This window comes from Rhinolophus sinicus, chromosome 2 (genome assembly GCF_057876585.1).
Source record: "Rhinolophus sinicus isolate RSI-liver-muscle chromosome 2, RSI-T2T, whole genome shotgun sequence".
Classification (NCBI taxonomy): Eukaryota; Metazoa; Chordata; class Mammalia; order Chiroptera; family Rhinolophidae; genus Rhinolophus; species Rhinolophus sinicus.
The window spans coordinates 45,806,212-45,834,124 of record NC_142502.1 but is presented as its reverse complement, the minus strand read 5'-3'; the positions used below and the strand labels follow the sequence as shown (position 1 = coordinate 45,834,124).

At 38.5% G+C, this 27,913-nt stretch overlaps 1 protein-coding gene across 3 annotated transcripts in view; it reads right to left on the bottom strand.

Annotated features, from left to right (window-relative positions):
* The window catches only part of AK9 (adenylate kinase 9), a 110,101-nt gene that overhangs the window by 71,446 nt on the left and 10,742 nt on the right, over positions 1 to 27,913 (bottom strand). For all 3 annotated transcript variants that reach the window (XM_074333408.2, XM_074333407.2, XM_074333409.2), the window contains exons 3-12: positions 27,536 to 27,599; positions 25,969 to 26,021; positions 25,773 to 25,869; positions 19,451 to 19,563; positions 15,987 to 16,175; positions 11,543 to 11,671; positions 6,889 to 6,963; positions 2,839 to 2,937; positions 1,011 to 1,150; positions 750 to 930 (exon numbers count right to left, since the gene is read on the bottom strand). In XM_074333408.2, the coding sequence (XP_074189509.2) occupies positions 750 to 930; positions 1,011 to 1,150; positions 2,839 to 2,937; positions 6,889 to 6,963; positions 11,543 to 11,671; positions 15,987 to 16,175; positions 19,451 to 19,563; positions 25,773 to 25,869; positions 25,969 to 26,021; positions 27,536 to 27,599 (1,140 nt within the window). The remainder of the gene's footprint in view (positions 1 to 749; positions 931 to 1,010; positions 1,151 to 2,838; positions 2,938 to 6,888; positions 6,964 to 11,542; positions 11,672 to 15,986; positions 16,176 to 19,450; positions 19,564 to 25,772; positions 25,870 to 25,968; positions 26,022 to 27,535; positions 27,600 to 27,913) is intronic.

Genomic DNA, 27,913 nt, shown 5'->3' with positions numbered 1-27,913 from the left:
GTGATAATTCAGTGAGCTTCACTTTTCTGTATGTTTGCCATATTTTACAATAAAAAAATTAAAAGCAAATAAAAATGTTACCCCTGTGTTTAAAAGAATTCAGTAGCACTTAGAATAAATTCAAACTCCTTCCCAGGACCTGTGTTACTGTGACTACGTCTTCCGCCATTCATGGTGTGCCATTCCTCCTTTCACACCCTATACTCTCGCCACCCTGGCCTTCATACAATTCCTCTGTATTTCAATCCATCGTCAAATGCTATCCCAAGTCTACCCGCTTCTTACCACCTCCACAGCTACCACTGAGATTCAAGCTAAAAATAATTCACTTACTGAGGGTGGAGAACAAGGTGGGAGAGGTCAATGAATTGACAGGCCAGGGGTTTGGGAGGGTCATCTTTGTAGATACTAAAATTACCAAGAATTATGACAGGAGTGAGTATGTGGAAAGAGTGACACTGAGCCAAGAGGGGTATAATCCAGGAAGCGGCAGACCAGTGGAAGCAAGAGAGGTAACGGGTGGCATCGTCTACATGATGTAACAGTTAAATCTGGGGGCTTCTGGGAATCAGGGAGGGGCTATGCTCTGGAAGCTACAATCAACAGCAAGGAGGATGCCTTACCCACTCCAAACCCAGTGGAACAATTACCCCACTGACAGTGTAAAATTCAGAAAACTGAGTACAAATCCTACAAATTTTAATTAGTTATAGATAGGTAGAAAGCTAGCTAGCTAGCCAAATAGTTACCTTTCCTTTGTAATGGTCTGCAAGCAAATTGCTAAGTGTTGTTTTCCCTGAAGACTGAGGTCCAAATATGAATACTTTAAACGGTGGTGTTGGCATAGGTGGAAGGAGATAGGGACGTGGGTTCAATAAAAATTTTTTTAATGCTTCTTCTGATGACAGACAGTATATTTTACCTAGAAAACTTAAAATATGTCATAATCATAAACAACTGAAAAGAGGTATGGGCAAGTTTAAAAATGAAGTTCTGAAAATCTTACGTACCTTACACAAAAGTCTGGCAATCCTAGGTGAATGTTACCTTCTTTTAAACTCACGGGACACGTCCGTCCCCATCTGCTTCTCTGCCATCTGTATCTTGGTGCAATATGTTTACAAGATGCAAGAGTACGGAACAGCTCATCCTGTTAATAACAAATACTACATTAAATATGTGGACATAAGTTTTGCTGAAATGAACAATATTAAGGATTTCATTTCTTGTTTGATAGTGCTTTACTACGTAAGAAATAATTTAGAAAGCAAATTTGGCTTTTTTTCTTAATTGCAACCATTCTTTACTTGTCCAAAATTTAATACACAAGTAGTTTCCATTTCTGTTATAAGACCTTATTTAAATTTTACTGAGCATTTTCTATTATAAGGTAGAATGAGCATACAGTAGATAGAGTGTTTTCTATTATCTGTTTCAGAAAACAGATTTTGAAAAGTTCTCATTAAAAAGATTTGAAAATGTACCAGATTCTTTGCCAATTTATTTAAGTTTTTAAATAGTAAGATGTTAGACACTGATTATTTTTTGCATTTACTTAGCTCTTTCATTCATCTTAAAATGTAAAGTTGCCCTCAGCAATCCTTTCTGTTGGTAACCTCCAGAGAAGTGAAGAACCAATTCTCTATAGACAACCGATGGCTAAAAAGTTCACTGTCCTTGTACCACCTTATTAGGAGATGAGAGAACTGGAGAGAGATGGCATGGTGGGCAACTCCAGGGTCCAGGGTGGCTCCCGCCCACCTTCAGATAAGGATCTCACATTACTGGCTCCAGAGTTGATTGGGAGACCATAGAATGGGAGCTATGGTCTTGCTGGGACCGCTGCAGCATCAGAGAGCAAAGAGGCACGTACAGTGCAGCGATGCTGCATGAATGTCCCCAACTGAAGGCTGGGAGAAGCAGTTAAGTGTAAAGGAATGTGTCAGCTTAGGGGAGCTGCTTGAAACCAAGACCCTCGTCGGTGTGGTTACCCTGCTTCTCCATGGAGTCTACAACCGATGATCCAGTCAAGTCAGGAGGCAGCCACCCTTTTCTTATCATCCCCATTTCCTGTCCCAACTTGGGGAAAAGTGTTGAATAGCAGACAATGTTTCTCTCTCAACGTCAAGCCCCCAGAGCCACATGTCTAGCAGGTGCTGAGGTGCAGTAAGAAGATGAGTTTTTAAGTGAATTGGATAATACAGTCTTAAAAACAATCAGGACTGCCTCTGGTTAAACAAGGCAGAAAACACACGCATTTGTGTTTGCTGCTTTCTGAAAACCTCAGGAAAATAACAGCAGAGGAATGAACTCTGTCTCTTCTCCCTTCCAGAATAGATCGAATCCTCCAATTAAAGCCCCCATGTGTCCTTGCTTCAGCACCACATACACTCAAGCCCTGTGGACCTTCTAGCACCTAGCAATTATAAATGGATCACCATCACATCCCTAATATGGGTACATCAGTGACAGGAACCCAGCAGTTATTCTAAAAAATTGGTTGAATCATTGAAGGAATGAATGAATGCTTACAGAGCTGTGGGCTTTTATGTCTTTGCTTTTTTTGGTACTGCAAACATTTTTAAGTGCACTTGGTTTTTTTCTTTCTCTTTATTTTTGTGGTTGGTTTTTCAGCTTTTATTGTTTTTCTTTGTTTCAAAACTTTTGTTGTATTTAGTGTTTATTAGAATATTGTGCAAATATTATAGCTTCTTTTCAAAAATCAAATCCATTTTTGTAAAAGGCATCCTGAAACTCCTTTTAAACCTTGAAAGGATACAAATTAAGGTAACAACATACAGTAAAAGGTACACTTTCAAACAGTTAAAAATAACTTACATTTTCCATTGCCTCATTCATTTCTTCCTCTGCACTCTGGAGTTTAGTTAAAATAGCTGCTCTTCTTAGGTTCAGATATTTAAGTCGATCCATAACTGTCTAAATTTAAAGAACAAATCTTTAAATACATTGGCATTTGAATATTCTGAAAAAGTGATGAGCTCATGAGTGGAATACTTCCTTGCTTCTTCCTAGCTTCTGGTTGTTTGCTGGCAATCTTTGGTGATCCTTGGCCAATCTCTGCCTTTGTTGTCACATAACTATCTTCTCCCTGTGTAGCTGAGGCTCTTTGCTCATAAGGACACCAGTCATATTGCATAAGGGCCCACCCAGCTTCACTATGACCAAATCTTAACTTGATTGCATCTGAACAGATCCCATTTCCAAATAAGGTCACATTCATAGTTATTGGAGGTTAGGACCTCAAAATCTTTTGGGGGAACACAATTCAATCTACAACAGTCTTCCCTCTGGTCCCCAAATATCCATGTCCTTAGAGGTCTTGCTCTACGGGACCTCTTTAGGCAGAGGGAAGACAGCCATGTGAAGACAGAGGCAGATATTGGAGTTATGCTACCACAAGCCAATGGATGCTTGAGGGGTGGGGTACCGGAAGCCAGAAAAAGCAAGGATGGATCCTCCTCTAGAGATTTTGGAGGGAGCATGTACCTGCCAACACCTCAAGTTTGGACTTCTAACCTTCAGAACTGTGAGAGAATAAATCTCTGCCATTTGAAACCATCTAGTTTATGATACTTTATTATGGCAGCCGTTAGAAACTAATGCTTAGGCAGCCCTAGACACTCTGTGGAAGAGTCTGAAACAGAGCCTGAGGTGAGAGATGGTGAGATAGACAAAGTCCTGTTGGTATCCAGCAATCTGTGGTAGATTGTATTCTTTGCTCACAATTTACCCTTCCCTCCCCACCCTTGTTAATTCCCTAGTTCACGTTGGGTAGAGAATACTTCCCTATCAACTAGTGTTGAGCTTTTCCATGCAACTTGTTTTGACCAATAGAATGTGGGCAGAAGTGCCAGGGCCCTAAGCCAACTGGGGCCATAACAGGCTTGGCAAGTTTCAGCCAGGCCTATTGGAGTTTCTGCCCTCTCCTTGAGGAAAGCGTGTCCCAGGTTGCAAAAAGTGGTCAAATTCTGGATATACTTTGAAGGAGAAGCCTGATGTGTAAACTTGATGGATTGGATGTGGGATGTGAGAAAAAGAGAAGAGCAGCCGGAAGGATGGATGTAACAGTTACTGAGAGGACAAAACTGTAGGAGGAATGTATTTGAGGCGGGACTGTAGTGATAGTGAATCACGGGTTTTATCTCGTACATTTAAAGCTAAGATGCGTATTAGACATCTGTGAGATCATAGAAAATATATATTGGTCTCTGCCTTGGTGTCTGGCACAGAGGTCCCCAAACCCTTGTAAATTCCTGAGTGATAAGAGCACTAGGAGCATCTGTTGTTCTAATATTTAGTCTCTGATCCATTCCTGACAAAGGGCTCCTAAAACCCTTGTGATTTCCTAAGTGATAAGAGGCCTACGAGCATTTTTTGTTTTATTGAGGAGAGCCTGGGTAAGTCCCTGGATGGCTGCAGGATGGGGGCTGGTTACCAGAAAGGTCAGGCCATGATGAGAAGCTTGGAATTTTCAGACCCACCCCCTAATATCCAGAGAAGGGAAAGTGGCTCGAAACAGAGTTAATAATTAATCATGCCCACGTAAGGAAGCCTCCATAAAATCCCAATAATACAGGTGTGGAGAACTTCCGGGTTGGTGAACACATCCCCAATGGGAGGATGATACATTCCAACTCCATGGGGATAGAAGCTCCTGAGATTGGGAACCTTCCAGACCTCGCCCCATGTATCTCTTCATCTGGCTGTTCATCTGTATCCTTTATTGTATCCTTTAATAAACAGGTACATAAGTACATGTTTCCATGAGTTCCGAGAGCCACTCTATCAAATTAATTGAACCTTAAGAGGGGGTCGTGGAAACCTCCAATTGTAGCCAAGTTGGAGAGAAGTTGTGGTAACCTGGGGACCGACTACTTGTGATTGGCACCTGCAGTGGGGTGGGAACAGTCGTGTGTGACTGAGCCCTTGACCTGTAGGACCTGACACTATCTCCAACTAGTTTCAGAATTGAGTTAAATTTTAGGATACTCAGCTGGTATCACAGAGGATTGCTTGCTGTGGGGAAACCTCCACACATTTGGTGACCAAAAGGGTCGGAAGTGAAGGGTTCTGTGTGAGAGTAAAGAAAGACTCACAGGTGGAAATGGAGTTTTTCCAATACAACATCCAATTGGATATATTGAGTAGTAGTTGATTATACAAGTGTGGAATTCAGGGGAAAGGTCTGGGATATTAGTAAGAATTTAAGAGTCACCAGAGGTTGTAAGGTATTGAAAGCCGTTGGACTGGATGCAGCCTCCTAAGCAGAGGGAAGGCAGAGAAGAATGAACGAGGAGTGAGCTCTGGACTCCTCCAACTCTAGAGGTTAGTTAGACGTGGAGAGTGTCCAGTGAGGCAGAAGGGACTACAGTGTGGGGTGCAAGAAGGGAAGAAAGAAACAAGGCAGAAGTAATGAGTTGCATCAAATGCTGCTGCTAGGTGAATTAGATCAGGACTGAAGAATGAACAGTGGCTGTGGTCAGGAGAAGATCGCTGAGGAGCTTAGCAAGAACACATCCCCACTGAAGCTTCTCTACCACCAGCATTTACTATGCTGCCATGAATTACATCAAACCACAAATCTGAGCATTATGTCTGACTTTTCTCTCCCCCTTCACACCTACATTAAGTCACTCATCAAGTCCCGTCATACAGACTTCTTAAATACCTTTTAGGTCCATCTTCTGTCCATTCCCTCAGTCATTACCCTGGGTTAGGCCACCATCTCTTACTGAACCTACTGCAAAAGCCAGAGCTTGTCTTCTTAACCACCAATTTTATTTTTCCTCAGTTTTTTCTTTGCACTGCAGTCTGAGTGATCTTTCTTTCTTTTTCAGACTGAAGCATATTTTAATTTATTTTTAAAATAATTAAAAAATTTTTTTTCAGTTGCATTTGACATGCAATATTATATTAGTTTCAGGTGTACAACATAGAGATTAGACATGTAACCTACGAGGTGATCACCCTGACAAATCCAATACCCACCTGACACCATACATAGGTATTGTAATATTATTGACTATATTCCTTATGCTATTGAGTGACTTTTCTTAAATACAAGAAGGATTATTTTCATTCTCTGGCTTAAAACCTTTTACTGGCCGCCCATTCCCTCACATTAAAGAGTTTAGGCCTCATCATTACAATCCCTGCTCGTTCCTTGGCACGATTCTACCTGTCCCATCCCTTCTTCCCCCAAACCCCACCTGTGTTCCAGTCCTACATTCAGTTCCTAGAACTCACTGTGCTCTTTCTTGCCTCTGGGGCTTCACACAGACTCTTCTCTCAACATGGACCATTGTCCCACCTCCCTCCCCTCCCCTAGCCTTCTAGGTCTAATTCTTACTCATCCTTAGAGTTTCAATTTAAAAATAATTTCAGACAAATGGCCCTCCTCACCAGACTAGGTTCTGCCCTTCTGCCATTTTACAATCCCACGAGCAATGTATGTAGGTTGCAATTTTTCTACATCCTTGCCAACACTTGTTAGTGCCTGATTTTTTTTTTTTTTATTTCAGCCAACTTAGTGAGTGTGAAGTAGTATCTCATTATGGCTTTGTTTTGCATTTTCCTAATGACACTTGTTAAGCATCTTATTGTGCTTACTGGCTGCTACTTGCTTTTAAGTTTCTTTGAGGCACTTTTTGTCATACAGAGATATTAAATTCAAATGTAGTTTTAGTAAATACGGATAAATGAATAAACACAACATCAAATTTTTAAGTGTCAAAATGAAATTTTCAAAAATAAGTGGTTTTAAAAATGTAAATATATTTCCAATGTTTTATTAAAATAAGTACAATCCAGTCAACAATTTTTTGATTTTCCAAACCGTGGGATATTTTGACTGAACATTACACTTACCATGAAGAGCTCCTCTGGGGGCTTATTTCCATCTAGCTCAATGAGATACTGGGAATTGTGTTCAGCCATTACTTCCTGCAGATAACAGAAATTTTTTAATGCAGGATCATTAGGAAAACTAAATGCAAGATCAGAATCTTAATATACTATGAAAAAATCTTTAAAGCTAAATTGCTTTATACATGATATGATGTATGTTATTTTCAGTGTTCAAGAGATCTTTTGCCAAAGCCTAAACTAGTCATCTTACCATGAATTTTATTTTTTTTCTCTTTTTTTCAGTTTTTCTCTACACTGAAGTCTTAGAGTCCTTCCCATTAGAAAAATGTGCTGGGACATCTGTTTCTCTGCAGATATTTATAAAATAATTTGTCAAACTGATAATTAAAAAATGGGATTGGTTCACTTCACTTTACAGTCCCCTGGCTAAGGGGAGATTCAGGATCCAGATCTCTGTCCACCACCTAACCATAACCTCTATGCATTCTTCTATTAGATTGTTCGTTTTCCCTGACATTCACGTAAAGTCTTTAACCCTTATCAATTATAGGAATGGCAAATATTTTACCTGGCTAGGATTTATCTTTTGACTTTGTTTATGGTAACTTCTGTAATGTAAAACATTTTTATAATGAAATATATGTTTACATTGTTTCTGGATTTCCTTTCTTGCTTAAATTAGATTTTCGCTATCTCGATTATACTTCTATTCATCTAAATTTTCTTATGCTATTTTTTTTGTTTCTAAGATTAAAATCTAAAATCCACTGGATTTTATTTTTGTACATTGGCAGTGCTGAACTTTATCTGAGCCCTGTATTCCCAAAAAAGTAGGAATGGTGAGAGCTAAGACCCATCTCTACTGTTCTTCAAGGACTCAGATAAGATCTATCTCCAACCTTCCTCATTATTCCCGTAAAACTCGAGAATGGCTCCTTTGTTTACCTGCCTCCATAAAACCCCAGGTCCCCTTCCTTTTCTTTGAGAAGTTCCTCATTAATGAAGGTTCTCCCTATTACAATAGTCTGAACAAACATATGCCAATATTATTTATTTAACCATAAATAACCATGTTCTGAACAAAGAAGCACTCTTTCCTCAAGCTAGATTCTGAAGAGTAGACTTACTAAGTCGAAGGGTATGAACACTCCAGAGGCTAAAGACACACACACCAGGTGAAACCAGGAGTCAAGTTGGGATTTAAAGACAGGTAAGAATGAGGACTTGGTTTTGGATTACTCCTGAAGCAGGATATAAACCAGAAAATTATGCAGGTTATTTTGCTCCCACTTGCTTTCCTCATGTCTCTTGGAGGCATACTGAATTTTGCTGGTCTTGGTCTCTCAAGTGAATTGATATCTCAGCCAGGTCAGAGGAGACTAGAAATGCAGGCTCCTACCTTTTCAGAACGTTATACAGCATGGTATTGGCTGGCTCTCCCCCACCTCCTTCTACACACACCAGTACCCTGGAATTACTGTATAAGGCAAGTGTTTCACTGTTAAGCAAGTTACCTAGGCCTAAAGTCTAGGTTCATGGCTTTGAAATTTTTGCTTTGTTGGCACAAGGATAATCAATTCTTATCTATGCTTTGCAGCAGGGCCTAGAAGTTTTCCACTCCTGGACTTCTTATGGACAAGCTATTAAAAAATGACCACGCTGATTTCTGTTCCTTTCAACAGGGTATGCATGAGTGTTTGCTTTACCCTATTCTTGCTAGCATTAGAAATTCTTATTCTTTGTTCATCTTTTAAAATTTGACCATGGAAATGATTCTTCATTACTTGGATGAGCATTTCTTTATAATCTGTGAAGCTGAACATTTTTCTAGAGACCTTTTACTCTTTTGTCTTTCACTGCTGTAAACTCTGTTCATATTTATGGCCTATTTATCTTGGAGGGTGAGAACTTACAGGTTTAAAAAAATCAATTCTATGACTTTTTCGTAACTGATGTGGATATATTTCCAGTTTGTTGTCTTTTGAGCGAGGTTTTTTTTTTTAAAACAATTTATTTCCAAGTCTCATATGTAATGAAGTTGAAGCTATCATTTTTTGTTTTCCTTTGTGATCTCATCACTTGCTCAGCTGAACATCTGTCAAGCATTTACCACTTGCCAGACTTTGGGCACTGACTACACTGAGTATCGGCGATGCTAGGATGGAAGAGACTGTCTCTGTTTATTTTCCCCCTATGAACATAGTTTTCTAATTTTCTGAATCTGATTTTGATTATGCTTTATATCTTATGCTATGCCAGCCACTTAAGGATGATGCAGGATATTTCGGTTGAATGAAAAAAGAACGTTATACAGCATGGTATTGGCAGAAAAATAGATACTCAGACCAATAGAATAGAATTGAGAACCCAGAAATAAACCCACAAAAATATGGATAGGTAATTTTTGACAAAGAAGCAAAAGCATACAATGGAGAAAAGACAGCCTCTTCAATAAATGGTGCTGGCAGAATTGGAAAGCCATGTGCAAAAGAATGAAACTGGATTGCTATCTGTCACCATGTACCAAAATTAATTCAAAATGGATCAAAGACTTAAGCATAAAACCTGAAACAATAAACTGCATAGAAGAAAACATAGGTACTAAACTTATAGACCTTGGGTTCAAAGAGCATTTTATGAATTTGACTCCAAAGGCAAGGGAAGTAAAAGCTAAAATAAATGAATGGGACTATATCAAACTTAAAAGCTTCTGCACAGCAAAAGAAATCATCCACAAAATAAAGAGGCAACCAACTGAATGGGAGTAGATTTTTGCAAACAGTGCCTCTTATAAGGGCCTAATATCCAAAATATACAAGGAACTCATACAATTCAACAAAAAGCAAATAAACAACCCAACTGAAAAATGGGCAGACGACCTGAAGAGACATTTCTCCAAAGAGGACATACAAATGTCAAACAGACATATGGAAAAATTCTCAACATCACTAATCATCAGAGAAATGCAAATAAAAACCACAATGAGATATCACCTCACCCCAGTCAGAATGGCTACCATCAACAAGACAAGTAGTAACAAGTGTTGGAGAGACTGTGGAGAAAAAGAACCCTCATACACTGTTGGTGGGAATGCAGACTAGTGCAGCCGTTATGGAAGGCAGTGTGGAGGTTCCTCAAAAAATTACCACATGACCCAGCATTCCCTCTCCTGGATATCTACCCCCAAAATCTGAAAACATTTATCCATAAAGACATGTGTGCTCCAATGTTCATTTCAACTTTATTTATGGTGGACAAGACATGGAAACAACCAAAATGTCCTTCGATAGATGAATGGATAAAGAAGTTGTGATATATATACACAATGGAATACTATTCGGTGGTAAGAAAAACGAAATAGCACCATTTGTGACAACATGGATGGATCTTGAGATTATAATGCTAAGCGAAATAAGTCAGACAGAAAAAGTAGAGAACCGTATTGTTTCACTGATGATGTGGTATATAAAACTGAAAATAACAAAAGAACAAGACAAACAAATGAAGGAACAAAAACTCATAGACTTAGACAATAGTTTAGGGGTTAGCAGAGGGTAAGGGGGGGCTCTAGAAGAAGATAAATGGGGTCTAATATATGGTGATGGAAAGAGAACTGACTCTGGGTGGTAAACACACAATGTGAGATATAGATAATGTATTACGAAATTGTACATCTGAAATCTATGTAACTTTACTAACAATTGTCACCCCAATAAACTTTAATCAAAAAAAAAAAAAAAGAATGTTATAGATAGACATGTAAATTACTCTTAAGAAGCTATGTTTAAAGGCCCAGAATAGAAGAGGAGGAAGTGAGGAATAAAGGTCATACATAAGAAAACAATGAAATTTGGTTCTCATTTTAGGGAGTAGATGATGAGAATGAAAATGATCCACTTACTTGTCTTTAAAATATATAACATTAAAAATCAGCATAAATCAAATTATTTTAATTTCTCTGTCAGAAGGGAAGAGGCAATGTGACAACTGTTTTTTATTTGTCTTTGTAGTTCTACAGCTTAGCCTGGTGTCTGCCCAAATACCCAAGTTTAATAAATGTTTGTTGACTAAATCTCCAACACAAATTTGACAGTCTTCCCTGGATTTTTGGCTGTATAAAATATGCTTTTCATATATTGACTTTTAGTAATCATATTTTAAAGCTTTCCTATTACTACATATAATGGCCTTATCATGTTTACATATAATCAACTTTGAATGGGATAATGATAGAAACCAATCTGGGGATAATTCTTCTTTAGATTGCAATTTAAATAAGTTAACAATTCCTTTTAGAATAAAACATGCACCCTAAGTGTACAATTGTTTTGATAAACCCATAAATTACAGATTGAAAATGCTTTTATAAAATAGTCTCTTAACATGGGTTTTCCAACCTGCAACCATAAGTGAATTCCTGTAGTGGCTTTTGAAAAATGCAGCACATTTATCACTGTTCAGCAACACTGCTGCTTTGTAAAATAATACTGTTCTGTGAAACAGCTTTTGGGATGGAAGCCTTTTTTAATAGCATTCTACCAAGCTCAAGAGGAGCAGAATCAGGCAGATGAATAACTGTGAAAGCTACTTAAACAGTGACAGAACACAAATGCGTATCAATATTCCCATTTTCAGCAATATATCTTGTTCTTACTTCTAAAGTAGGAAGAACTGTGTCCTTATAAAGTTTAACAACGTTCTCAACATTTTCCAAATAATCTTCAGGCCTCTGAACTAGATGTTGAAGAACTTCAGCCACCATCTGCATTTCAGCAATAAATGCCTACATGGAAAAGAAGAGATTTTATATATACATTTATCTTAATGATTACTTAATTTACAAACCACATGCCATTTTGGGTTGGGAAGCAGGCAGAAGGGAAAAATCAGAGACTGAAGATTTTTATTTGAGACACCTCGAGGGGCCCTTTATCAGATGGAATAAAACTTTAAATTAACTTTGAGACGTATTCATTTCTTTTTGTTCCTCAGTAAGTAGGGAAGAGCAGGGGGAAAGTATCAGATTTTTAGAGACAAAGAAATGAGATTTTCTCTGAATATCTGAGCTTCTAGTTCATTTGTTCATTCATTCATTCATTCATTCATTCATTCATTCATTCATTCATTCAGTAAAGATTGACTGGATGCCTACTATATGTCAGGTACTTCTAGGAGCTTGAGATACTACAGTGAATAAAACTAAGTAAGATGCTGGGAATGCAGACTGGTGCAGCCTCTACGGAAGGCAGTGTGGAGATTCCTACACATTCCAGTTGGGGAATGCAGAGTACACATTCCAGTTGGGGAAGACAAAACATAAACAGTAGACAAATAAGTCCAGAGCGTTTCAGAAACAATGCATACATTCCATTTGGGGAAGACAAAACATAAACAGTAGACAAATAAGTCCAGAGGGTTTCAGAAACAATGCATACACATTTTAAGAAAGGAAAAAACTGTGTTAAAATTGTAATATTCAATATATACCGATAATAAATGATGAATACAAGTCATGTGAATACATTTTTTTGGCACCCCTGGTATATAACAGGTTAGGTGGTGGTAAGCAGGAGGAAGAAAGGTAATGCAGGATAGAGGGGATGGAGAGTAATGGGAAAAGTGCTATTTTAAGCAGGTAGTCATGAAAGAAGTAACATTTGAAGACAGCCCAGAGGAAATGAGGGAGAGAGCCACACAGATTTCTGGAGAATGAACATTTCAAAGCAGAGGGAATAGTACATGTAAAAGTTCTCAGCCCAGGCCTGGAAAATGTTCACTATCATATTTATTATCCCATTATTATATTTATTACCTAATTATTAATTCTACTTTTTATCAATGCATACATATCCATGTCTTATATCATTTAAACCACATTATCTATTATATAAGCCATTTACTAACTTATTTGAAATGCTTTAAATACTATTTTAATGGTCAAATAATATATTAATATCCTTAAAAATATGATTATTTAATCATTATTCTAGAGTTGGACAAGAATGCTTCACATTTTTCACGATTATAAATAACGTTTCACTGAATAGCTTTGTACATAAATCTTTATATTGCTAATATTTTCCCTTAGAGCAGTTCCTAAAAGTAAAATTACCGAACCAAAGATTATACATTTCAAAGTGGCTTAATACACATTGTCTTTTCCGAAAGACGCTATCATTCTTCTCTCTCTAGCAGAGGGCTCTGCTAGGATTCTTGTGAATTCAATCAGTACACAACCTCTTACTAAGCACCTACCATACGTCAGGACTGCTACAGGCTCAGGGGATATAGTCCCTGTCGCATAGAGCTTATCTTCTGTGGGGCAGACAGATAATAAGCAACTAAACAAATAACGCCATTTCAGAAAGGGATAAGAGCTATGAGAAAAAGGAAACAGGGTAAGGGGTGACCTGTGCTGTTCCGAATGGTAGCTACCAGCCACTCGTACCGACTGAGAACAGAAATGTGACAAGTGCACACCGGAACGAGCTGCAAATGTAAAGTGCACACCAGATTTCAAAAAGCTCACATGAAAGAAGTGCATCATTCTTAGAATTTTTAAGTTGAGTACATGTTGAAATAAAAGTTTGGATATATTGGTTTAAATAAATTGCTAAAATTACTTTTGCCTGTTTCTTTTTACTTTTTTTAAAAAAAGTGGCTACGAGCACATTTAAAATCATATATGGCGGGGTATATTTCTGGGTTAGAGTTGCTTGCTGGATGGTCTCTGGAGATGTCATCCCTGGGGTGAGACGCGGGTGATGGGAATGAGCGAGCACATGAAGAGGGTCTGGAGGAGGGTGCAGTCAGCAGAGGGGAGAGGAAACAGCAAGCACAAAGACGAGGTGAGACTGAGTTCAGCACAGTTAAACACTAGCTGGAAGGCCAAGGTGGCTGGAATGTGGGGAGCACGTGGGGAGAAAAGGTAGGGCTGAGATCAGAGAGGCTGGGTCCACGGCCTTTTAACCATGTGAGGGTGTTTGGATTTTCATCTACAGGTAACAGAAATTCATCGAGGGTCATATATATATTTTTTTTAAATGGCTCTGGCTTGCTTCTGTAAACAAAGGAATGGGATGGGGTGGGTCGAGGAAAGTGGAAGCTAAGAGAACATTAACAAAGCTATTATAGCATTCAGGGAGATTGTTTCCAGCTGCGGGAATATAAGGGTGAAGACTTTCACATCATCCACTCAGGTGGGTGGCAGGTTTGCTTCTGAACACGGCTGTGCCACTGGGCAGGTATCACAGCAAACTCAGGCCCGGGGGGCTAATCCAGCCTGAAGGCATAATTTAATTATCTCCCACAGCATTGGCCGACATATTTTAAAATTTTCATATTAATCGCCAAATACTCGTATTTTAAAACACTGATTTCAGCTTCTCTGGAAAAACCAGACTACTGGTAAAAGCAGGCCAGCTTTCCCCCGTGGCAATAGTTGTCTGGGCTGGAGGTGAGAGACAGCTGTCCTCTGAAGAAGGGCATACACCCTGTAGCTGTCCAGAGGAACTTTCTGTAATAATGGAAACGTTCTGTATCTATGCTGTCCAATTTGGAAGACACAGCCACATTTGGTCACTGAGCACTGGAAATGTGGCTAGTGCTACTGAGGAACTCAATTTTTAATTTTTTTATCATTTTAATTAAACAGCCACATGGGGCCAGCGGCTGCCATACTGGACAGCGTGGCCCTAGCCTGCCTCGTCCTCACTCTTCCCTGGCCAACATCACACACTGACGTCACCGTGGCCCTGGCCACTATGAGAGTGTGAGCCCTACCTCTCACTGTCTTTGATTTAAGATGGTATGTTGCATTCATGTTAAAATGATACTCGTGTGTTCCTATTAGCGATGAGGCTCTCTTTTTTAAAAAAAACAGATCTGGAATAGATGCTGACGATTATTTAATGCCATAGTTGCACAGGGAAGATTATTTTATGTTTTTAAATGGGCTTTCTTACATTAGCAGGCTTTTTAAATTGAGATGCAATTGATATAACATTATATTAGTTTTAAGTGTACGACATAATGGTTCGTTACTTGTATACATTGCAAAATGATCACCATCGTAAGCCTAATTACTATTCATTATTACATATAAACAATTTGTTTCTTGTGATGAGAAATTTTAAGATCTACTCTTAAATGAGAGAACAAATGTCAAAAATGCCTGGAACCTATTAGTGGTGGAGCCAGCAGGGTAACAAAGCTGAAGTACACAGAATCACGGAAATAAGACTGTGATATGAGTGGCAAAGCTGCTCAGTACCTACAGGACAATAAAACTGTAACCTGCGGGATTATCTGGTCTCCCTAGGACATGATTTGCAATGTGTCCATCTATAAATTAATAAAGTTTAGGCCCTAATAGAAATGGTATTGATTTATAATACACTTATAATAAATTATAATGATATAAAATTATAAATTAATTAATTTATAATAGAAATCACAGGTATATTTCAGTAGAGTAGGGACTGGCAAACGATGGCCCATCCCACCTCTGTGGGCCAAATACAGTCCACCACGTGTTAACAGATTTCTTAATCTCAAATTGTCCTCATTCCATCATGGTAGAAGCTTCCTTGGGTGCCTTACTGGATTATGCCTACTAGTATTGACTTTAGGATTGTGGTAGCAACATGTAGGTGTGAAATTGGGTTATAGAGTTCTTTTTATGTGCTCTCTCTGTCAGTTTGGAATCGGGGTTATATTAACTCCACAAATTGCATTATGCCTGGGCTACCTGCTCCCCACAATACACTCTTTTATGACTCTAACTCCTCACTCTAACTTGCACAGTGCTTGACACAAAGTGGGTGACCAATAACTGTGTTGCTATGAAATGAAGCCGATCAGCTGACAGGATGTGGAGGGGCTTCCATTCTGAGAAGGAGGCTAAATTTGATGACCTCCAGAGTACGATCTACTAGTTCTCGAAAACATGAAATATGTTTGCTATTTCCTCCAGACTGAATAAAAACACAAAGAAAATGTAATTTCCTCTCGCATCTGCTATTTTCCTATTATCCATGCCATCATTTACTTTAATTGTTGTGAATTTTAAAGTGTAGTATATGGTACTGGGATATTACCTCTTCTTCGTCTTGCTCTTCTTCCTCTTCCCCTTCCTCTTCTCCTTTTCCTTCTTTCTGGGCTTCTCTCTTCCTTTTCCTACGATTCCCAATGACTTCAGGATCCCACTGATCTCTTGTGTATATGTGCCCTGTAGCACTGTGCTGCCTTTGCCCAGAAACTCTTTGGCATAAATCAAAATCACGACACTAAGGAACAAGGTTAGTAATCACTTAGAACATGTTAAATATGCCTTTACTTCCTTCATATACTATGCAATACACAAACCCCCAAATTCCTTAAAACCCTAGGCGAGTGCAATATTTATTGTCAGTGTCATTTTGTATCAGTTTTCATCACAAGCCAAGAGAGGCACAAGACACAACTTTTATGCTATGCCAACACTTCTCTCTATCCAAAATTAATACATGTGAGAAAATATCAGAAGTTTTAAGATGAAAAAAGAGGGTTATAAGAATAGCAGAAAGAGTTAGAGAAATAGAAAAGAGAATCAGGTTAGTCTGCAAGAGGATTCTGTCAGATTAGTTTGAAAAGGCTGAGAATGGAGGGAAATGGGGAATATCCATATATTTAGAACAAAATATATCGTGTATTTACAATATTTACTATCACTTAGAGCATTACGAGTGTAGTATTTCATAAAAGGGCAGTCATGAATGGGACCTACAAAGTCATCTCTTCTAGTCTAACCTTTTCATTTTGTAAATGAGAAAACTGAGCCTGGATGATAAAAAAAAAGAGCCCAAACCAAAGTCTAATAGTAATTTTCTTCCTTCAACGTGCTTTCACATGTATTTGATTCTATCCTTACACTAATCTTGTGAGAGAAACGACCCACTATGCCGATTGATGCCATCCTGCCGACCAGAGGACTGCTCCGGTAGGTGAAGGCACAGAAGAGAGAATCAGGCTCGTCTGCACGAGGATTCACATCACACCGTCCTGAGTGAGGACATGACGTGGGACCAGGCCTTCTGATTCAGAGCCCGGCTCTGTGGCACATTATTAATGATAACTTCCGTTATTCTGCTCTGAATAATTTTCGGCATAAAAGACTCTGGATGACATTCTATGGTGGTTCTCAAACATTAGGGTGTAACCGTGTATGGAGACTCATAAATAGAAATTTCTGCTCTCTCTTGTGATTTATGAAGTCTGGAGTGAGGTTAGACATTTTAACAAGCATCCTCAGTGATTCTGATGCCGACAGTTTATGTACCACATAAAGAAGCAAGAAACTTAAGAACCTTCCTTGCTCATTTTCTGATTTCTTCCGGCCACCTCTATGTGGTGATATGACGGGAATTTATTGAAGTAAGGCATTTATGTAGGTGTCCAAACTTTCACAAAAAAAGATCTCAACCCATTTAGGTAATTTTTAAACTGTGTATGTATTTCCCTTCTCCAGCAAGCCAGAACACTCACTTGTGGGTCCTTGACAAAGACGATTGCCTTTAGTTGTCTCCTGGTTCCACTTATAGGAAGTAATTAACAAGAGGGTGAGCCTGAGGGACGTGCTACAGAGCAGTGGTCCTCAAGCTTCAGAGCAGGCGTCAGAGTCACCCGGAGAGCTTTTCAACAGATAGCTGGACGCCACCCCTCGAGTTTCTGACTTATAGTTCTGGGGTGGGGCCTGAACATTTGCATTTCTAACAAGGTTCTGAGTGCCACCAACGCAGTTGGCTCTGGGACTGTACTCTGAGAATTACTACTGTAGATCACTGGTTCCTAACTTTTTTTTTTTAGTATAGACTCTTTTAGAAGATGATGAAAGCCATAGGCTTTTGCTTCAGAAAAAAAATTCATGTATACATAGAATTTTGCATGTAATTTCAGGAGGTTCATGGATACTTAAAGATTCATGGATCCCAGGCTAAGAACTTCTGCTCCAGAAGTTTCAAGCTTTATCCCTAAATAAGGCCAAACCATCAGAGAAGTGTGTTATACTGAGTTCTGTCTCAGGGTAGGCCCTGTGATTACACTCTGGCTACCCTGTAGAAACTGCTGTGGATCCCCACTGTTACACTTATAATATAAATGATACCCATTACCTCACTTATAACGTAAACGGGGTTCAAGACTTCACTCTCTACATTAACAATCTCTTACATTAAGACCCATGTAAAAGACATTTCTCTCATTTGTAGTGGGAGTTTTGTTTTTCCTGAGGAATGGCTTGTCTTCATGGACAATGTGAATTTTATATAACTGCTCACGTTTTCCCTTCCATTTTGGCTGATTCAACTTACAACCAAATTGATGCCTCAAATTTAGTAAGCACTTGGGGCCATATAGCCTGTGGGCCCAGGTCTCAATTTCTTATATAGTCTATTTTTCCCATGGCTTAGACGTTCTATTTGGTTTCAGTTAATTGCTCTTTCCTTCTCTCCATCATACACGTGCTCACATGTGACACGCCCAGGATCACACAGGGGTTTTGATTGGCCTCTGACCAGGACCTGTGGCTGGGGCTGCAAGTCCAGCACGGCAAGGCCCCCCCCCCCCCCTCACAGCTGACCCTAACACACCACTGGGGCTCAACACCTGAGCTGAGAACCATCTAATTTATTCTGAGCTGTCAAGCCTGTTGGAGAATCGGGCAGTGTACGAATATAGAAGCTTATCATTCAATTTTACATAAACAAGCAGTCCTCACCTCTCTGAATTCTTATCAACCCCATGGGGCAGCTATCACCATCTTTGTAAAGAGGAACTTGAGACTCCTAAGTGTGACTTACCAAATTCTCACAGCTGAAAAAGGAGAGAATTGGGAACAGCACTCAGCCTTGATTCTTACTCAATCCAGTAAAGTTCTTTAACATTCACATCCAAGTTATTTGTTCGTTCTTTCATTTTATTTAACTGGCAAACTATTGTGTCATCTATTGTACTAGTTGCTGTTTATATGAGTAAGACATGGTTCCTGCTTCAAGTAAGGCAGAGTCCAGAAGGGAAACGGGCAATGACAAGACAGTGAGGTAATATGATGGAAAGAAGAGAGTAACATGATTGGTCATCAGAGAAATATTTAACTTTCCTGTGGTAAGTACTAATATGTGTGGGGAAAGGAGAGAGGGAGGTGGAGGGGAAGGGAGGGGAAGAAGGAAGGAGAGAGGAGCGAGAGGGAAACAGAGACAGAGGGAGAGAGAGAGAGACTACTAGTTAATGTGTGCTGGTATGTAGGGGGTGGTCATCAGGGCTAGTTCTGAGGAGATGACGCCTGAACTGACTTTCAGAGGATGACTATGGTCAAGTCTGGTGAAGAGGCAAAGAGATGTGTCCTGTAGATAAGAGCTGCAGGTGCAAAAGCACAGAAGTATAAGAAAGTATAACTCAGTCCCTATAATTGATGCATAAGTTAGTATTTTCCTAACAGCTTAACATTTTTGAAAGCATTCCTTTAATTTCACTATCATCAGAAAGATTGGTTAACTATACTAAGAAAAACAACTAATATTCTTACCTTAATATTGATTATAATATCAGGTTTCAAAGCTAAATTTTTAATTAATTCCATTTGCTGCAAAATAGTCACAGCATCTTCTGAAAGTGATGGTATTTCAGTGATGATATAACCTGTAGAGTAAAATAGAATTTTAAAGTTTTATAATAATATCCACATATGAGAGCTTGGATTTATTATTACTTTATAAAAAATCATCTAGTTATTGATGAACACTAGTGCAGGTCTTAAAATCATCTACCAAAAATCTTTAAATTTTAAATCTTTAAATAACTATGAATAGTATTTTTCTGATAAATAAAATCATTGGGCTAGAAGGACACAACTTTAAAAACTCCAAATTAATTTATTTTAGGCACATGAGGTGCCTAGGGAAGGAAATTCTATGCTAATAATTGTTTTAACTCATATTAGGAAAGCTCATATAATGAATGGCAAAGGTATATTATGGGGATTGTGTGGTATATTTCTTTCTTAATGTTTTATAATATAACAGGGTATATGTGTTTATAACGTATATGTAAGTTATAGAGAGTGATAAAAAACCTCTCACAGAGTGTAAGAAATTATCAATATGATGTTGGCATAGTACATCCATTAGGTTGCATTCCTACCCAGAAACCCAAATCTTCTCATTGAAATTCACGCTGTTAACCAACATCACATTAATCTTAATATATTTCTTTAATTATGTCACTGTCTTGCTTGATAAACTTTTTTCTTATTAATAGAATAAAGTCTCAACTCCTGCAGTGGGAATTCATAGGCCTTCAATCAATTTTCCCGCTATTTTAGTAGAACATTTTTTTTCTTGGAATAACAACTGACAGATAAATTATGGTTATTCAGCTTTGAATATTTTACAGAAATTTTGTAAAAAGCGAATGGAGTGAGACTGTTATGTCAAGGACAACAACTGACAGTATTTGTTCCTAATTATAAAATTCAAGTGAAAATTAGAATTTTGGAAAACTTGTATCCACTGCCATAAGCGTAATAGCTTCCCAATTCTTCACACTTGTCTTGATGAGATTGGTGGTGGTATTAACAAATGGGACTTTTTTGATATTGTATAATGAAACAGGCCAACTTTTGGAAAGTGTGCAGAACTCAGTGAACAAATATTTTGCAAATGACCAATGCGTAATGCCACACAATCAATCACGCATGGGTAAAAGACCCATTCCAAGGGCAAGATAGATCAATAGATTTTAACGGAACAGAGTTTGAAAAGTTCACTAATATGGTTTCAGAGTCCACAATGCAACTACTCTTTAAGAAACTTCCGTTTGTCAAGTTTTGGTGTAGGACCAAGAATATCCACAATTATTCTAAAGACAATTAAAATATTCCTCCCTTTTCCAACTACATATCTGTGTGAAGCTGGATTTTCTTCATGTACTTCAACAAAAACAATGTATTGCAATAGATTAAGCAGAAGCTGATGTGAGAATCCAGCTAGGTATTCTCTTAAAACAGATATTAAAGAGATTTGCAAAACTATAAAACAATACCACACTTCTCACTACATTTTTTGCTTTGAAGAATGGTTATTTTTATAAAATATGTTGTTCATGCTAACATGTAACAGTTTTATTATTTTTAAACAAATATTTAAAACAGTTCTTACTTTTAATTTCTAATGTGATAAGTATTGATAGATGTAATCCATGTAAGCAAAAGCTCTTTGGGGACCTCAACAATTTTTATAAGTGTAATGGAGTTTTGAGAACAAAAAGCTTGAGAACTGCTATCCTATACAATGCCTAGGATAATATAAGAGCTGCTAAGCATCTGTTGATAGACGAATGAATGTGTTTAATAAGCCAACCTCAAAATCCTTATTTAAGAAAGAACATGCTGACCATAATCTTTTATTTTGAAAAATCAGATCAACAATTATCATGGTAATCCAAAATCTCATTAAATGCTTAGGCTTATGCCAATTTCTCCTAAGCTTTCTCAAACTCTTTATTTCTGCTTACTATGTGTTGGACACTGTCCAGAGAAGCAATCCTAAGTAGTTTAACTTCAAAAGGCAGAAAAGGAGACCTATTATCTTGGATTGGGATATATGAGCTGTAATCATGATTCCCTCCCGTCTTGCTATAATCCTTAGTTTCCAGCTTGGCTTACTTATTTGCTCTTGCTGTTGTCTTTGAAACACTTTGAAAATAGTGGCGGTATCCTAAGGCATTCATCCTATTTGAGGCTCTTTAAATGAGCTCAAGATACCGCTGCAAAAATACAGCCCTGCATGTATTGGCACCGTCTCAGGAATCGGGCCAGATGTCTCTGCTTGCTTCTTCCTGCTGTTCTTGCTTCTTGCTTTCTTGGCTCAGCACTCCCCTAGTTTGGTTTGACTCCTGTTGTTAATCTAGCCCCCACTTGATTAACAATCTTATTAGAACTTGTTTTCAAGACTTTGACCAGTGCCTCCTCTAGGACATGATGGCTGGCACTACCTCCCCTGTCTGGCCATCACAATGGTGGGTACTGGGGTGAAGGGGACAGCTTGGCCTAGCCCTAGATTGAATTCATCCCTTGCCAGCTCACGCTTTCTGATCGGACAAACTCCTGAGACCTGTCAGTCTCCAGAGTTCATGCCCTCCCCTTCTAAACACAATCTCTCCCTCTTGTCCCTCTGTTGGCAGCGCTGTCCAACATCTGTGTTTCACAAGCAGATGACACAAAAATGCCTGGCATTCTGTTTACTGTGCTCTCCAGGACCCTGTGTGTTACTACAACCACTGCCACTGCCTGGAGGCCTTATCAGGCATTCCAAGCGTGACCATTGGCAGGTATGCTAAACCTCAGGTGTCCTGGTATCTTTAAATGAGTTTCACACTTGGTCTCTTTCCTGAGGGAGGTAGCAGGAGAGGGGGTTGTTTCCACAGTCTGGCTCTCTCCGGATAGGCCATTATTTGGGCTGCCCGAATGTCCTGAGCGATGGATTTGGGGGCTCTACCCACTGAGATGACCAGTTATCATCACATCCAAACCCTAGGAATGCATCTATGGAAAAGACGTGGGAGAGACAGTTATGTCACTTAAGTGTGTCTCACCCGTGAAGATTTACAGTAGAATAACAGTTGCCTAGACCTGATTCTGGGAAGATCTCAGGGGGACGCTTCTTTGTAAACAGACCAGAACTGCTCATTGCAGAGGCAAGAGTGGGAAGACAAAGCACAGAGGACTCCCGGTCCCTGTCCCATACCTCTGGACACCATTACCAAGTCCTTGCCCTCCACGCTGAAGATGGAGGCATGTGAGACCCCACGCCACCCCTCACTGGGAGCCTGAGCATGTACTATCGTAGACAGAGCCGGCAGGCTGCAGTCTAGTCCCCAGCCTGCGTCACCCCCACCAGGAGAAAACTGAAAGACCGTCCACCCCATTGCCCAGGAGGAACCAATGGGTCCATACCATCACTTTGTCCCCTCTTCCTGGCACAGTAGGAAGAAGAAGGTATTCCCTATTTCCACAAAACTGAAGATGGCATGCTACTGCTTTCAGACTGAGGTGATGAGAGTCAGAGACATCGGGAAGCTCCGTGTCCAGCCAGTTCTTAAATCCATCTGGCCTCAGGCTAGCGTGGCATGAGTGGACACATTGGTGATCAATGATGTGCCAGAGCATGCACAATGTGATACCCCTGGGGTAGGGAATGCCCAGACCAGGGCTGTCCAACTAACTCCACAGTTTTCTCTTGGGTGAGGATGCACTTCATGGAAGCTGATTTTGGCTCAAGGCCAACACAGCACAACAGGTTAAAAATGAAAGGATTGTAATTATAGAGTGTATACGTTCCTTCTAAATAGTGATAGAAGCTCCCAGTGTAAAAGAACTCTGGTACAGAAAAAAACTGAGCTTGAACTTGGCAGTGCCCTACTGTGCAGTGCTCCCCACAGCACACCTCTGCCTTGAGGGATCCTGGAGTCATCAATTACGCAGCCTAGTCCAGCCCCTAGCCCAAGTTACTATCCCTGCTTCGAAAGCCTTTAACTTCCATGTTTTCCTCTACCATCTGCCAGGCTGCCGAGTACGTCCAAACATCAGAAGGAATCCTTGCTGAGCAGAGACTTTCAAACTGTGTCTACCAGAGTGCTAGGTTCCAAAGGAATTCCTTTGGGGAGGCTACAGGATGGGTGAGGGGAGGCTGGGCAGAAGGGGCTCCACTGTAGTCTTTAAATGGGCTCAGCTGTGTACGCCTAGAACGTGGCCCTGCCCGTGCATGCTGAGAGTGGGCCCTCAGACTCAAGAAGTCATTGAGACCACTTTTCCTCTGCCAGCTCCCAAGTGAAATACAGGGAAGTCTAGGGGACAGAGAACTTCATTAAATGATGCCAGAGGATGCAATCGCAATATCCAGAATGTAGAAACTCTAAAAGACAAATAACCAGTTTCTTCAACAAAGAAAACAAAAGATGATAGAAAGAAATAGGGGAACTGGTAGATTAAGTTCAAAAAGAATCCTTATCTTTCTGAGATATGTACAAAACATTTACAGATAAACTGATATGATATGGATTAGCTTCAAAATAAAGTAGGTTAGGGGAGGGGTGTAGGTAGAAGAAGTATATATGAAACAAGATTAGACAAAAGTGGTCATTGCAGAAACTGGGTGATGGATACACATGGGGGTGGATTTTATATCAATCTCTCTCCTTTTGTTTGAAATTTTCCATAATAAGAAGTAGAAAAGGTTATGAACATTGTGCATAGCATAGCTGAGTAGATTTATTTTTTCATGGTTTTTTTCCTTTCTCTTTTTGCCAATACTCGTAATTTATGCCATCTTTTTGTAGCCATGTAAATCACTCTAAATTTTTGAAGAGGTAAGATGAGGTAAAGTATAAACAAAAAGATACTTGCCTCCAAAGTATAAACAAAAAGATACTTGCCTCCTTACCTTACACATGCTTCATTTTAAATCATTATGTTTTTTGAGGTCTTCTACTGGGCGTGCCAAAAAAATGTATACACATGACTTGTATTCATCTTTTGTTATTGGTATATATTAAGTATTGCAATTTTAATACAGTTTTCCTTTCTTAAAATGTGTATACATTTCTTTGGCCCCCTCTGTATTGACCTACGTTGCAATTCTGTGACTGTCCTTTTTACTAATTTAACCTCCCACATCCTGGGAGTTTTTTACCAAGTTCACCCTCTTTATCACTGATCAGTAGAAAAAGTATATATATATATATATATATATATATATATATATATATATATATATATATATATATATACACACACACATATATATATATATGTGTGTGTGTGTGTGTGTGTATATATATATATATATATATATACACATATATAATAGATGACATATAGATATATGTCTATACATGGATGGATATAGTTCATTCTATATATCACCTATACAGGAGAGATGTATTGATACAGTTTGCAGTGACAAGTCTGCTTTTGCTACTACTATCATTGATTTGCTTTGTAATCATGGTTTTCACTTTACTGCACTTTACTTTTATCCCTATATTTTTAATAATCATTAAGTCCTCTCTTAATTTAATGAGAATGTAAAACAGCTTTCTACATTTTTCTTCTTTCATTCAATAAATCTATTTCAGATGGGTGATTTCCTCCCAAGCACATCGTTACTTTTCTTCCTGCTTTTGCGAATGTCACAGTTTGCTCCTTTCTCTTCCATCAATCTGAGCACCAGCAGCCCTTGTCTGAGCAGTTAGGTCCAGAGCCCATGCTCCACAATGTGTGAGTGCAAGAGACCTCTCGGGCCCAGAGTCAGAGGGCAGGCACGCGGGGTGAACAGGCTAACCTGGGGCTATTCTACTTCCTGCTCCTGCCTTGTAAGTGTGGATTAATGCCAAGAAACCTAACTATTGACAGGACTTAATAATAAAACTCAGGGTGAATGGGAAAGCAGTCAGCAGAGTGTGTCAGCACTGAGAGAAGGACCGCAGCAGAGTTTTATGCTTTTGATGGATAACACAATGCTATTAGGTTGGTGCACAAGAAATTGCAGTTTTTGCAATTATTTTTTAACCTTTTAAACCACAATCACTTTTGCACCAACTTAATAAAAGAAGACTGGATCATATAAACTTAATTTTTTTTTATTTTATTTTATTTTTTACAAATGTAGAATATGAATAATAAAAATAAATAAACAATCAAATAAAACTATCTGAGCTGCTCAACTGAATTCAGGCTCTGGGATCTGTACTAGGGCAAAAGAAAGAGCAACTCCAGAAATTATTAGTGCCTCAGACAAACCACGAGTTCTAAGGCTGCTTTGATAGCCACTGATGTATAAAAATAAACATACCAAAGTGGGCAACTTCTAGGGAGTTCAGCTTCTCCAACATCAGCTTTGTGACGAGTTCATCTGGAATGCTTTGCCCACTGACCAGCATCGATTGCAACTAAGAACAAGCACAGGTATTGCACATTACTGTATAATATACCTACAATACAGAGTTGTTTTTTTAATCATACTAAATTTGAAATTTAGATTTATTTACCATAACTCCTGATTCGGTTTCACTGGCAATTTGTTCTTCCAACACTGCTAAAGCTAAAATATGAATTCAAAATATTAGCACAAATGGGCATCAGAATTGCCAAATTCAGAAACATATTTGCGTGCTTTGTAACTGGGAACAAAGATTAACATTTGTTAATAATATCACTTTAGAGTTTACAAAGCATGTTTATACACATTATGTCATTTAAGCCTAACCAAAGTGTGAGGCAGCAGAATGTATTCCACAGAGCACATGTCTCTGCCACTCGCCAGCTAAAGGATCTTGGGGAAGCTAACTTTCAAAACACCTCTGCACTTTCGTACGTATGCCCTGTGTGGTACACAAGAGAAAGTAGGATGAAATGAAGTTGGGTATATGACAGTGATTTGGAAATTGTAAAGTATCACACAAAGTACACACTAGTATTATTAGTCCAGATACTTTTATAACCTTTCAGTTACATCCAGAGCCCACTAATTTTACACATTGATTGTATAAAAGGAAAACAGACATCAGGAAATGTTAAAATCAATAAACATTGATTAGAAAAAGGGGTCCTGAGGCTGAAATTTGAATAACGTGTTTCCTTTTTAAGAGGAAATATTCCATCCCTTGGTGGGAGACATCCTGGGATAGCAATGACAGGGCCATGACCTAGGGGAGGACCCAGGAGCTCAATTATGTCCCTCGCTACTAATACTCTATTGAACATTTGGTATTCTTTAAGATTTCTTACAAATGAATTTTTTTGATCAAAGAAAGAGGAAAATTTAAAAGTTGTGTATGTGTGTTATGTTTTCCCTAAAGAAGTATATCAGATTGCAATAGCATGTGGAATGCTCATTTCATAGCATTCTTGCCAACAATAATTGTAGAAAATTTAAAAATTCACTGCCCATTTGATAGACAATATGGAGCAGTGTTACTTTAATTAGCATTTCTTTGAAAAACAATGAGATTAAACTCTTTTTTCTTATATTTGTCTATTTTTGTTTCTACTTTCACGAATTGACGATTCATTCCTTTGCTTATTTTTCTATTAGGGCATACATAGTTTTATTGATTAAAAAAATATTTATATATGAAGATATCAATCTTTGCCTTATGTATTGCAAAGAATTAAAATGAATTTATAAATAACAAAAAATAAAATTTATCACTGAAGATAATTAAGTTATGGAAAATATTCCCAAGAGCAGCTGTGCGAGTTCCTTCTCTTCTCATCTTTCATAGGGAGATACCACAAACACACATATCCCCAATAGCTTTAAATTATAAAAGCAGAGAATTGGAAGCAGTAGAATGGAGTCAAAGACACTTTATAAACCCTCCTAAACTCTATGAACAAAACCAGGAGTAAAGAGAAATGCAAAACATGTTTGATATTATTATAAACATAACATTCACTGTGTTGAATGTGGTGTGTGACAAAGCAAATACAGCAAAATGTCAATCATAGAGTCTAGATGGTGAGTAGATGGGTATATAAATGTTCACTGTATAATTCTTTACATTGTATGCATGTTTGAATGCATAAAATATTGGGGAAAAAAGTAAAATTTACCTTCTACACGAATACATCTCCATGTTTGTGCTATCTGCTGGGCTAATGTTGTCTTTCCAACTCCCTTAAAAAGAAAGATGTTATTTAAAACCCAATAAAACAGCTATTTGCCAGTGAAACAGGTATTCTCATTTTTAAAGCTTCTATTGATGGATACAATATTATCAAGTACATTTTTTTCCCACAAAATAAACGAAGAGTAGACCTTAGATATTTGTAGTTTCATTTTCCTCTACTAATTGTTGCATTTGCTGTATTTTGTGAAGTGATTTAAACAATTTTTTAAGAAAATAGCCCTGAAATCAGGAAGCTGTACCAAAATGGTATGCGAAGTATTATACATTTTTTATTGTCAAATTTTGTAATTTTGAACACAAA